The sequence below is a fragment of the Orussus abietinus genome, unplaced genomic scaffold (assembly GCF_000612105.2).
Source record: "Orussus abietinus isolate OABI.00-Male unplaced genomic scaffold, Oabi_2.0 scaffold225, whole genome shotgun sequence".
Taxonomy (NCBI): Eukaryota; Metazoa; Arthropoda; class Insecta; order Hymenoptera; family Orussidae; genus Orussus; species Orussus abietinus.
Window position 1 is genome coordinate 23,455 of NW_019394375.1, and position 13,186 is coordinate 36,640.

General features: G+C 40.8%; 1 protein-coding gene across 1 annotated transcript; it reads left to right on the forward strand.

Annotated features, from left to right (window-relative positions):
• The first annotated feature begins 6,799 nt into the window (after positions 1 to 6,799).
• On the forward strand, positions 6,800 to 12,964 carry LOC105702979. Its single transcript, XM_012430993.1, has 9 exons — positions 6,800 to 6,847; positions 6,967 to 7,050; positions 7,169 to 7,252; positions 9,005 to 9,361; positions 10,424 to 10,828; positions 11,560 to 11,817; positions 12,111 to 12,176; positions 12,535 to 12,624; positions 12,911 to 12,964. The coding sequence occupies exons 1-9, from the start codon at positions 6,800 to 6,802 to the stop codon at positions 12,962 to 12,964; spliced, it is 1,446 nt and encodes a 481-aa protein (XP_012286416.1).
• Positions 12,965 to 13,186: the final 222 nt, after the last annotated feature.

The window sequence follows — 13,186 nt, forward strand, 5'->3', positions numbered from 1 at the left end:
TTTCGTCCCAATGTTGCGTGATACGAGTTATTAGGTAATACAGGAGCACTGTAATAAACAATGCGATGGTACCGAGTAGAAATTGAATCTTGAAACTTATGAAAGGCTAATTACAGTGACTTTATTGGACGTCATGTCAAGACGAGGATCATGTATGTTATATTTTTCTACACATTTTCCATCGTAGTTATCCCCTCCCTTCCATAGTAAAGATCGTATAAAAAAACCCATTTACAAATGCATGTACACTATCTCGAAAGGACCATTCTCTAACGCTAGGCCATTTATATCCAGCCCTGCGTCCGTGGATCTTTCGCGCAGACGTTTAAGATGCATCATCAGAGTAGGGACATAATGTAAGGTCTCAGAAGTTCCTCCAGATCTTCGATTACGTTTCTTCGAACTAATGCACCATTTTCGTTCATTGCAGATTCATTGCCGGATCGTTACTTCTTGGCCGAGCGAGGAGGGCTCGGCGAGTTTCCGCTCATCGTAAAGATGCATCTCTTCTCGACTTCGTTACTCCTTGTCTGAGTGTATTGGGTCTTCTCGATAAGTTTGCAACACTCTATGACGCAGTCATCGTCAACTTCGTCGTCAACGTTTGCGCTCCTTTGATTTGGAGGGTTCGACGAGCCCGACCCGAACGCAAAGTTCGTCTGGTACTGGAGGTGCCAGTTATCTCCAGTTTTTGCCCTCTTCTCGGCCGGCTCTTCGGTGTTGTCTTCGTTCGAAGAATCCTTACTTCTTTTCCTTTTCGCCGAGAGCACCAGAGGATCGTCATCGTCCGAGCCATCGTTCTCCAGAGGAAGAGCCATGGCTGATGTCGATTGCGCAGTCCCTTCGGGTCCTTCCGATCTGGTCGTCGGTCGAGTCTCCCGATTGGCGAGGAACAATTTGACAGGATTTTTCTGAAGGTCTTTGGAAACAATCGGATTGATCCCTCCTTCGCCAGGGTCCTCGTCTAGATCCTCGCTGTCGTAGGGGTCCTTCCGTTCGTCATTGAAGTCCTTGCCTTCCTCGGTCAGAGACGCGATTTCGTTGGGGTCTTCGGGATCGTTATTCGAGACCATGCTCGATTCATTTGCAAGTGAATGTAATTTTTCAGGAACGTTCTCCACGTATTCACTTGCTCGTCCTGGCGATTCTTTATCACTGGACATATTGTTCGTCCTCCTCCTTTTCTTCGCTCGACTCACGTCTTCGGGGGTGTTACTTAAGAGAGCGTTGGATTTTCTTAGAGAATCCGAAGACCTTCCTGTAGTCTTCGGGCTTATTATCGGCGAGGTGGTGGAATTCTTAAATGATCTTGCAGAAGTATTGGGAACGTTTTCGCAGGACTCAATCCGAGGGGAGGAGTCCGCGTTATGGCTGGTTCTTCTTCTGTAGCAACAGTGTACTTTACTGACTGTTTTTTTAACACGTTTCTCCCCCAACTCGGAAGCACCCGAGGTCGACGGTAACGTTGCGAAAGTCTTCATGCCTTCGTCGACGGCGCGAACCGCGTTATCAACCATTTCTTCAATTTTCTCTTCGTCGTCACAACGGTCCCAAAGTTCGGAGCGGAAATCCTGAATGAAGTCGACGTCTTTACCGCTTCTTGTGGTATTTCGTACCGATTCTGTCGCAGGATCTTCTCGACGTCTCCTTTTAGATCTAGTTTCAGGCTCCAGGCTGTTAAGCCACTTCCTGAAGAACTCGTCATCTTCGAGAGGCTTGACCTGATTTTCGGCGTTCTCTTCCTCCAGGTCAACGGGTACCTGTCCACCCCTGGAGTAGGTTTTCCTGAGGTTGTACCGGTGCCGACCTCCGGCATCTCCCATTGTAGGTGTGTCCAAAAGGTCGTCATCAAACGTGACGAACCTCCTGAAAGTAATCCCCGCTTCCTGGTTGTCCCAACCGGTACAGTCGAAGTCGAGAAAACAGTCGTCCGATCTAAAGTTCGTCCTCTGGAAGCTGAAGACCACCAGATCTCTAGGGATCTCCTCCCAGGAGGCGACCAGATTCTGGATAACCGTTTCTGGGTCCCAGAGAACGCATTCTGGGGTCGTTTTAGAGACGTATTTCCTGCGGTAGATCATCTTCATGTACTGGAAGACGTCCCTTCGAAGAGGCCTCAGCTTCGGGGGGAAAGCTTCGGGGAAGAAGACCAGAGTTACGTGACTCGGGTTGACGTTCTTCAGGGTGTGGAGTCGACTCCTGTGGAGCAGAAGAAGCACTCGACGTCCTTGACTGGCCATCTGCTCGTTGAATTGAGTCAACCACTCGTTGAAGAGCTCTTCGGAGATCCGCGAATTCTCGTCGTAGCGGTATCGGCAATTTGGAGGACCAATGTCGCCCTGATAAGAGCCACTTATCACGAGAGGAAGTTTCTCCGTGCCGGTGGCGTTGCAGCAGACCAGGACTGTGACTCGGTTGGTCTTCGTCAGGTCGTGTCGGTGACTCCAGGAGGAAATCTTCTCGGGCAAGATGTCGGAGTACATCGTCATCTCGTCCACGTGGAAGAGGTCCTTGTACCGATATTGGATGAACAGAGGCTTCATCAAGTCCACCCACACTCTATAATCCGTAAAAGTTGGGCCACGGCAGTCAGTTAGTGTCGATGAGAAACCGTGCTTCTTCAGAAAGGACATCAACCAACTCTCTGAACACTTGAAATCTGGAAGGAGAAAGATTTACCTTTAATTAATTGTATTAATAAGTAAATAGTCGGGTGGAAAGGATGTGGAAAAGAACTATTACTATATTATATTACAAATACTTAACTATACACATGCGCAGAACTTTTTGTGTCTATTTTATTTATATGATTCAGTTACTAATTTTCCTAAACGCTGTATCATTTGTTACGTAAATGTTTAACATTGATAAAGAGCATCAAGTAAGGTTTTTGACTGATAGATAAGTGGCAATTAGGTTCAGAGTATTTTCAAAGGGTTACTTGTACCGTTTGTTTCAAGATGGGCCGACAAATCAAGGGCCTTATCTCTCAGGATATTCCTATCAAGAGGACCGTTGATAGCGTGCCTTTTGCATATCCATTTCAGGAGTTCCTCCCTCAACCTGTTCATGGAGCTTTTCGAGGAACGCTTTTTGGAGTACTTCCAGGGTGACATATTTGCGAGAATCATTCTTTCAACCATATTGTTTCACGTGCAGAACCATAAAGTGTCCCTGGGGAAGACGTAAACGAGCTCTCCCAAGATGCGAGGAACCTTGATGAACAGGAGGCGTGACTTCCAGTGACAGTATTCTTCTTTTTTGCGAAATAATGGAAAGTCGACAGTTTACGTTGGATGTACGACGGAGTGTCGGTTCAAGCGGGGACTTGGTAAAATTTTGGCGTTTTCCCGGATCCTGCAAACTTGTAGTTTTGTTATTACGAATATTATGTTACCTCCGGAGAAATGACTTCTCTAAATTTTGGTTAAGCGGACTGGTGTGTTTCTGTGTATTTCTCTTTTTTTTTTTCTTCCGAGGAGAAAGTAGAATGTCGGCCGAAAAGTAGAAGGTCGGTACGTCATCGCTCCTTAACTGGCATTTTGACTTTTGGGAAATTGTAAATAAACGCTTTTTCGGGAAAATTACAGACCCAAACATTTCTGCGCAACTGAAATGTATTTATTAGCTTAAAACAAATGTTGTTATGTTGAACGGAAATAAATAAATAAATTTCACTCCTCTGTTATGGTTAGAAATTTTAAAGGACGTAATGATTCGTTAACTCGCGTTGTTTACCTATTAATTTCTTTCATGATTCATCAAATTTAATAACATCTTGTTATTGGCAGGAGAACATGGTTTCTCATATAGGTAAGTCTTAGAGATCGGCAATACGGTCGTATAAAATTAATTTCGTTCTTATTTCTAGGATGTTTTGTCTCCTGTCACGTAAAGATGCCTTCTTTTCATCACGCGCGTTATCACGCGCCGTCGTTACTCTCCCTAATCTCCATGAAAAGCTTAAAACTCGTCTGACGTCGCGACGCAAGTCGTCGCCACGATGACGTTAAAAACCCGTGTAAACGTCGCCATATTCATTGAATAACATTCTTAGGATATTTCTCACAATTTATTAATCCCTATAAAACCACCACTGAATCAATTTTTATCATTTAGGACAAAACAGGCTTAAATACTAATTACGATTATATTACACATTGAAAACTGTTAAATAATTCATGCTTACATGACACGATAAGAAAATAATATTGTTGAACTTCTAATTATAGTACATGTAAATATGAATATAATAGATATTTAAAAAATACAGATAGACTCGAGTCCTCTTCCGTACTTTTAACGTCTTTCCATCTTCTAACCTTTCCTGCTTGTAACCCACTACTTCTCAACAATTTTCAATTTACAAGGTATGTACCTATATTTGCAATATTAATAGACAGGAAGTGTTAGTGATCTCGTTCTTTCATATAGCGAATACGTAATTCGGCGAATAAACCCACGTGAGATGGAAGTACGAGAAGTGAGCGCTCTCGTGAAAAATATAGCGAATACGTAATTCGGCGAATAAACCCACGTGAGATGGAAGTGCGAGAAGTGAGCGCTCTCGTGAAAAATACGTAATAAACGCTAAACCACCAATTAGTACATAGATCAGTGATATAGGGTAATTTCAACGGGTCAAGGCGAGAAATCGCAACTTCAAGGCATAACGTAATCACGAGTTTACAGAGGAAGGATCAAGCCCTTCAATGATAAACAGGAACTGGCTAAGGTTTACGGTAATAATGTTGTCGAGAAGGTGGGTGGGGTTCTGAGGAACCAGCAAGGATTAACGACCTCGTTAATTCGGAGTGATCGAGTTGATGGCGACACTAAATCGGGAGGACGGCCCACCCTCTTCCGGATGCTGCGGAAGAAGGATGATTAAAGCCATCGTGCTTAATCCGACTGTTGCGATTGTTAGGATAGCCGGGTTTTCGCCCTTCGAGGGGTGGATTAATCGTCGCCGATAGATCGCCCATCGGAATTAACGGCCAAAGGCCGATGCAACGGGGACGATGCAGCGTTAAACGCTTTATGAGGGTTGTTTCCCTTAGATGGACCACCTCGACCTTCGGTAAATCGGCGAAGCTTTTCGTCGCAAAACGAGCTTCTACCTCTTTGGGGAAGAATATTAAAAATACCGAGATCCTCGAGATGGATGGTCACAAAGCTCTAAAAGCTCTAAAAGCTGCCCGCTCCCATTCCTTCGCATAATCTCTACGGAATGGGCACCTCGGCTTGCTGCTGGAATCTTACATGTTCAGCTTTATTAATTCGGCAGAGAGAACACATACTCCGCCGCATTTTGGGCATTCGTTGCGCGTCTTGCATATTGTAATTACAGTTTTTCCAGGGCTGGAATTAAAGTTAGCCCTGTATTTTCAGTAATTAATGGCGACTCGCGTCAGCGATTTCAGGAGGAGCGTACAATTAATACGATTAAGTGAGAAGCTATTTTGTTTCAAAATTGTAAATGCATTGTTGCATTCGGTTGCTATGAGTGTCGTAGATGCTAAAATTTCGTTTTATTTATACTCGCACTTTTCACAGAGCTCGTTGCATCAACGTTCAAGTTAGAATTCTTAATTAAAGATTACTTAAAGCGCGGTGAGAGTTAATCGCTGGATTTTTTTGGTGATTATCTAACAGCTGATTTTAATCTTCGGCTGGGTAAGTTTTTAGGTGTAATACGAATTGCAGTTAACTAATAATAGCTAAGAAATTCACGCTAATCACGGTTGATGGAGCCGGTCATTAGTGAACGATAAGAGTTCTGTATTAGAGTAATTCATTTTTGTAATCAGTTTAATTGGATGTCGAGAAAGGCCGCAACGCTTGAAAATTCTGGAAAAAAAGTTCAGGAGTGAAATTGCGTGTAACCTGAAATATTTCCATTCGCTCAACGTGATTTTAATGCTCGTTCCCTTACGCGGTTTCGAAACAAAATCGTATTTTGTCGTACAGTTGCAGCTTTATGGTTGCCGTGTATCGTGGTTGCTCGGGCAAAATTGCATTTGCCATGCATGTACCGTTTCGTGTTATACGGATATGTAGCCCAAGAGGGGGCCAATGAAGTTCTCGCGGGTCTTGTCGCGGGAGCATCTCGAGAGGAGAGGAATGCAGGAATAATAAGTTTTCCCGGAACTTCCGGATTAGTTTGAATATTATCGTCGGATGCATTTGAGGGAAATCCATTTTTTCTTCACCGACTACACGAAGGAAGATATGAATCCCATCCAGAGGCTGCATGCATAATATCGAGTATTCCGAGGCAGATCTTTCTCGGCAGACTCGAATACTCCGAAGGAAGCTTCGAACGTAAATCTCACTTCCCTGCAAGGAACCATTCGGAACGTGGTTTAATAAACGGCTCCATATATCTCGATCTTAATAATTCTTTTTTTGTTTCTAAAGTCTTAACTAAGCTGAAAATACCACGAAAATATTATTCATTCGTGGATGAAGGGAAATTAGGCAGATTTAGATTGAATTAGGTTGTCTTTTGATTTTGGTCTGTCTCTTTTTTCCGATTAATGACTTTCTTCGAGGGAGGATCATGATCGTCAGGGTCAAAGTTGCACTCCGTGCCTCGCAATGGGTCTCGATACTTATTCACACCTTGTCCCATCCCCTCGAACGCCAGTTTTCCCCTTTACCTCGCTCGATAACTCCCTGCTGCGACGTGGAATAATATTTAATCGTAGCTGCTGGCCAGCACGCGAATGTGAGCACTGTGTTTTCTTTCCTGATATCGCTCGACCAGACCGGAACTTCAGAGCTCGCGAGGACGATCATGGCCTCGGTCAAACCTCCGGAGTACAATCCCATGTACCCCATGCAGGTACTTTTCGCAAACTCCATATATTTCTCCTCGGCTCACCTGCTTACTTTTCGCTTCCACCGCTTTTTTGTTTTTTCGAAATCTTCCTGGCCCCATTCATTGGTAAATAAATCCTTTAGATATATATCGAAACGAATTTATTCAGAAGGATGATCATGACTTCGGTCAAACCTCAAGAGTACAATCCCATGTACCCCATGCAGGTACTTTTCGCAAACTCCATATATTTCTCCTCGGCTCACCTGCTTACTTTTCGCTTCCACCGCTTTTTTGTTTTTCGAAATCTTCCTGGCCCCATTCATTGGTAAATAAATCCTTTAGATATATATCGAAACGAATTTATTCAGAAGGATGATCGTGACTTCGGTCAAACCTCAAGAGTACAATCCTATGTACTTCATGCAGGTACTTTTCGCAAACTCCATGTACTTCTCATCGGCCCATCTGCTTCATCTTCGCTTCTACCGCTTTCTTGGTTTTTCGAAATCTTCCTGGTCCCCTTCATTGAAAAATAACTCCTTATCTTCGAAGCCAATCTACCCTTATCTATCGAAACGAATTTATTGACAAGGATAATCGTGACCTTGCGCAATCCTCCGGAGTACAATTTCATGTACCCCGTGAAAGTATTTCCTACAAATTCCCCTTCATCAGTAGGTGTAGGATTTGCTTCTTCATTTCTACCGCTTCTTTGAAGTTTGTTCGCTATCTTCCTGGCCCCCCTTATCGGTAAATAATCCTTTTCACAGTTACCTCTCTTCGTGAAACAGATTCATCCACGGGGACGATCGTGACCACGGTCAATTCTTCAAAGTACAATCCTGGGTACTTCTTGAAAATCCGGTGTACTCTTCGTCAGCCGATCTAGGACTAGCTTCTTCGCTTCCATCGTTTTTCTTTCCACAATCTTCCAAGTACGCTCCCTAAGTAACAAGTTCCCTCTTCCTTATTTCTAATCATCTTCGTTTCATCAAACGGATTTATTACTTTTAATATGAGCATTTTTCTGTGTCAAGACAATGTACGTGATCGGTGGTATTTATTATTTTTTTTTACAGATCTAAGTGCAATCAATCGAATTTGTATGATTGGGCAAATATGGGTACAAAACGTAAATATTTCATTCATCGCGATTGCTTTCAATCGACATTCCTTTGATTATTCTTGTAATTGATATTGTAAGTCTTTGAGCTGTGAGAAATGTTTGTGCCACAGCAATAATAAAAAATATACTAAAGAAAGTCATTTTCAATGCTGATTAGGTAGGTAATCGGGTATTGCGGAAGATTTACTTTTTTTGGTTGGAATCAGCAGTAAAATGTATAAATCCCCGATAGACCTCTATGTGTTCTGCAAAAGCAGCGCTTGCAAAAACAAGCACGTTCGTCCTCGTGTTTAATTTAATCGGAGCTTGCTTACTATGCGTACATTCGCTCTGGTTGTTACATGTAATGCACCTGCAAGTTTTGGGAACAGCTTTGTACGTACGTTACTACGTTTTTCTATTTCCAAGAAGCTATCTTTCCAAACTAAGCGGTTTTAATTCGTAGATTCCCATTGGTACAACAGTCACGCATATTTGCCGCTATTAACGAAAGTAACCACCGATACGTGGTTGCATAAATACCACTAAATTAAACATTCATTTCTCGTTTCGGACGTTCGATTGAGATTACGTAATATTTACTGGGTATACATGACGATATTTACTTGATTTTAACCGTCCCGAAATTCTGTAAGCAGCACGCGAAGCGTATTAGCAAATTCTCCCGTAATTATGCAAACATGGTTTAATCGTTCAATATGACAGTAAATGTTGGTACAAATATTGTATTATAATATGGCAAAATTAAGTAATTAAATTGAACGGGAGGAAAAATGAAAAATACATAGAAGCGCATTTAGAGGAGACACGTAGACACGTCCTTCCTGTATATTATTTTTGTAATCACTGCTGCAGTGGGAATCGATAACACTCGTTGGCTCTTGATGTGACGTGAATAATAGCTCGTCCTGGGAAACTTGTAGCACCGTTGGCATTGCACGGCATGTTATTCTCGCGGATACTAATTGCACCAACAGAAGTGTTTCGATTCAAAACATAATTTGTTGGCTTTCATGGCTGGCTAGCGTAAGGAGAAACTCGCCATTTTTCAGATACCCTTTCAGGAAGCTGAATTCCGGCGAAACGTTTTTAACGTAGAACCAACCCTAAGGAAATCTGCAGTTTCTGTGGATACAGATTTCATTTCCGAAAGGAAAAGACACGTAGAAAAAATTCGAGGGCCAGAATCTGCTCTGTATTCTGCGGTATGTCCGATCGTATACGCATTGAGGATATTTGGATTGGCCCCCTACAGGTTTTCGAAGGATCAATTGGTACCTTCGAGGTTCAATTTGATTTTTGCTTTTGTCTTTATGGGAATTTACAGTTATATTATTTATGGTATTCTTATACAATTTCTGAACGTCGAGAGAGGCAGTCCCGTGCTTGGCCATATAGAAACGATAAAGGTGAGATAAAATGATTACTATTATTTCAGACGCGTTCGTATGTATCGGCCTGGCTCGAAGATTTAGGACGAAAACATGAACAAGTTTAAAAAAGAAAATTATGTTATCCAAGAATTGCATGGAAATTAGTCCGATTCAGGAATGGTTATCGAGATTTTAAGGGGGTCGTACTATGTGACGGCCAGTTTTTTCAATTTTTTCGGGATTTTTTTTGGGGATCATTAAATTACACAAACTTGAAATTTTTACTACATATTTACTTGCATTCGTACACTGTACGTGTCACGTCACTGTCATTGTTAACTTGATCTTGCGGTGTTTGGCAAATCTGTGCAAAGCTCTCGGAAAAGACTGCTGTAAAAAAAAGTAGTGAAATGGCTGCCACGATTCCGGCTGTTCTCCTCATTTGAAATCAAACAATTTAATTGATTATTAATCGATAGATATGTGGTTATAACTGGCATCGGAATTAAGTAAAAAAATTGAAAATTAAAAAATTGAGCCAGTTTTTAAAATTAATTGGAAATTTTGTATTTTTTTCGATGAAATTAGCGTGAGCTAAAAAAAAATAGGATAAATATCACTAATATTTTGGTGCCAGTTGTAACTGTGTCTGCTGAACATGTCATTGAAATTTGAGCACAGTCGGTTCAGTAGTTTTTCCTGAAACTTGGCAGTCAATTTGAAAAATGTAGTTTTGAGAAAAACGCGCTTGAAAGTTCATGTACGCATTACACAAAGATAATTTTGACTCACCTTAAACGGCTTTTGCTTCTTAACGACTTCGAATACGGGGAAATCCTTTTACAGACATATTGTGGGGATGATTTGGAAGTAATTTAGCCAAAAAAAGAATTTGATTTTTCGGACCCGACACATAGTACGACCCCCTTAATCGTTCTCGTTATTATAAAATATGTAAAATGTGTAATAACACGCAAGTAATATAATGAATACCGTTTTTCATTCTATATCAGTTTTTTATGGTGATCTGAAATGGCATTGTTAACGATTCCCCAGCAGAAAGGAACATGGAATTATTGAATTTTTAATTTTCTACAGGTAGTATTCAATTATTGCGTAGCAATGTGGGATATTATAATAACTATTCGATGTAGCAACAACTTTACAACTGTCTGGAACGCATATCAAGACTATGACGAGAAAGTCAGAAATTTAGGATTCGCTCGGAGCGGAAATAAACCGAAATATTGGGCCTGGTCGATGCTGATTATAAGTTTCATTTTGTGGACGATCATTAACCGAGCTGGAATGGAAGCATTTGACGAATCATGGATCTTTAATGTTCGTTATTTCATAACCTACGTCGGTACTTCCGCCTCGGTGATCAAGTTTTCTGGGATGACTCTTTTACTTGGCCAGAGATTTTATCATCTTAATAAAATGGCTCTTCAAAGTGTTCCTACAGCCACGAGAATAAAAGGAGTACCCGTTGTAGATTTAAAGGTATACCTATCGTATTTAATGAAATGAAAATGTAACTATTATAGTAGCTAATGACAGGAGTCTGCGTATGACGATTAACAAAGTTTTCGTCCTCGGATATCGAAGAACTTTTCTATTCAAACGTCACTTGAAAATATTTTCTATTTCCTGATTATTCTAGTCGTTCATTAGCATTTATTTATGATCATTCAATTATAGCCACGCTTATCATGCAACAAAATTCAATGCTTCATCAGCGGACCAGAAACATGGACTCTTTGATTAATTCATGGAATCGATTAGTAATTGCGCTCATCAGATTTTACTAATTTCCAGTGACCTATTTGTATAAGATGAGTTCTATGAAACCTTCAGAATAGGTGGAATGTAATTTCTACGATCACGTCCATTCTCTAATCAAGTACAAATCACACAAACAGTCAATGACGCCCACCCTGATGAGAATATGTTACATGATAGGCTGTCGAATTTCTGATTGAGGACTGCTTTCCCATTTCCGATCTTATGATTCCTCGTCTAATTGGCTAAATGAAGCTTTGCAGCAAATGTATCTTACCGATTTTGGAATCGCTGACAAGAATCATACATGGGATTATTTATTTGCAAACATTGCTCGATGATTAAATCTTATATTCTATCGGGGTGGAGAGTATTTTTTTATATCCTGATATTTAACTTTAGGCACAATTTTTGTTTGGCTTCCAATTATTATATTAATTTATCTTCCTCAGGTAATTGAACGACTACACGGGGATCTGATGGTGGCTGGTGAGAGTCTCGATTCCCAATACTCAAATTCGGTTTTGCTCTGGCTGACGAATTTGTGCATTCACATTGTGAGCAATCTTTATTTCGTCATTGACTGGACTACTTCAAGAAGCTGGGATGACGTCCAATGGCGAATAGTGATTTGTCTAGTGTCTTGGCTGATGGCCTTCGTCGGACAATTAGTTCTTCTTAACATGTCCTGCCATTTTACGTCCAGCGAGGTAGTCAAGTATTTCTTTGTTAGCAACATTTATTATATTTTTGCCCATTTTTGTTCCCACGGATAGCTATCGTATCTTCGGGAAAGTTTATACCAAGATGGCCGACAAAGCGCTCCTTCGAAGGGTAGTCCATTTTGGTACGCGTCTAACTTTTTCCTCCACCATCCCCAAGGAAACCGACTCAAGCTATGAAGCAACCTACTGGACGAACTCTCCCCGGGAAGGGAAATACTCCCTTGGAATCTTCTTCGGACAATTAGATCCAAAGTAACCCCTTGTTAAACTTATTTCAGGCTAACTCCATGGGGTACATACTGATTAACTGGAGAACCTCGATGATCCAACGCGATCGCAATTACGTGAGTAGATTTCCTCTTATAAACCACCCTCAAAAGATACTAACTAGAAGCTCAATTACACAATTCAAAAGATTTAGTTTTTATACCATGGATATACGTTAACGAAATTGAAAAATTGAATAGCATAATAAGAAAGATATTCGGAGAGTGCAATGATATTGGATTGAAATTTAGTTATTTTCCTAATTATGTTTCAATATTATTATACATGATGCTTTAGCATAGATATTTAGGTTGAACTGTGTTTTGGAATATCAACTATTTCCAAGTGTCGTGCTGAATATAATATTCATTAAATTCCGCCCTGAAATTCGCAATTTAGAGTAATGTACTGCATCGAGTTCCATTGTGATTACAGAGTATGGAAACTTCTCTCCATTTGATGAATCGCAGATTGAACTTCTCGGCGGGTGGATGCTTCTTTGTGAATCTGCCACTATTGCGATCGGTAAGGGAACTTTTAATTGAATCCTGGAAATCTCGTTTACAGTGCGGCGGGTTTTATACGTAATGTGTTCCCCTCTCCAGGGAAATATCAAATTCGCAAATCATTTGCGCCTCGACAATGGTCGACGTACAATAGATTTTGGAAATTGCTCGCTACGAGTTTAACTGGAGACTCATTTCTAACTTCGGGTCTGCAAATTGCTTTCCTTTGCGGATTTTCTAATTACCAAGTGCAGTTCCCGTTTTTCCTTTCAGCAAAATGTGCTCACTTTTCTTATTCCTTTCAGACCATAGGATTACTCACGACGTACTTGGTCATACTCCTTCAACTTCCTGATTAAACTCCGAGGTTGAAAATCGAATAAAGTCAAGTTTGAAAATCTTTTGCTATCTATTTATTCCTCGATATTCCTGTAATGTTAAGCTTGATACCCATTCGTATAAGTCGTTTTTGTTTTGCAAATTTATCATTTACTTCATTTTATAACTAGGAAGTCCTGAAGAGATTTTTTCGTGAAATCGTTCGATGTATTTTTTGTTATTCAATAATTGACACTCGCAAG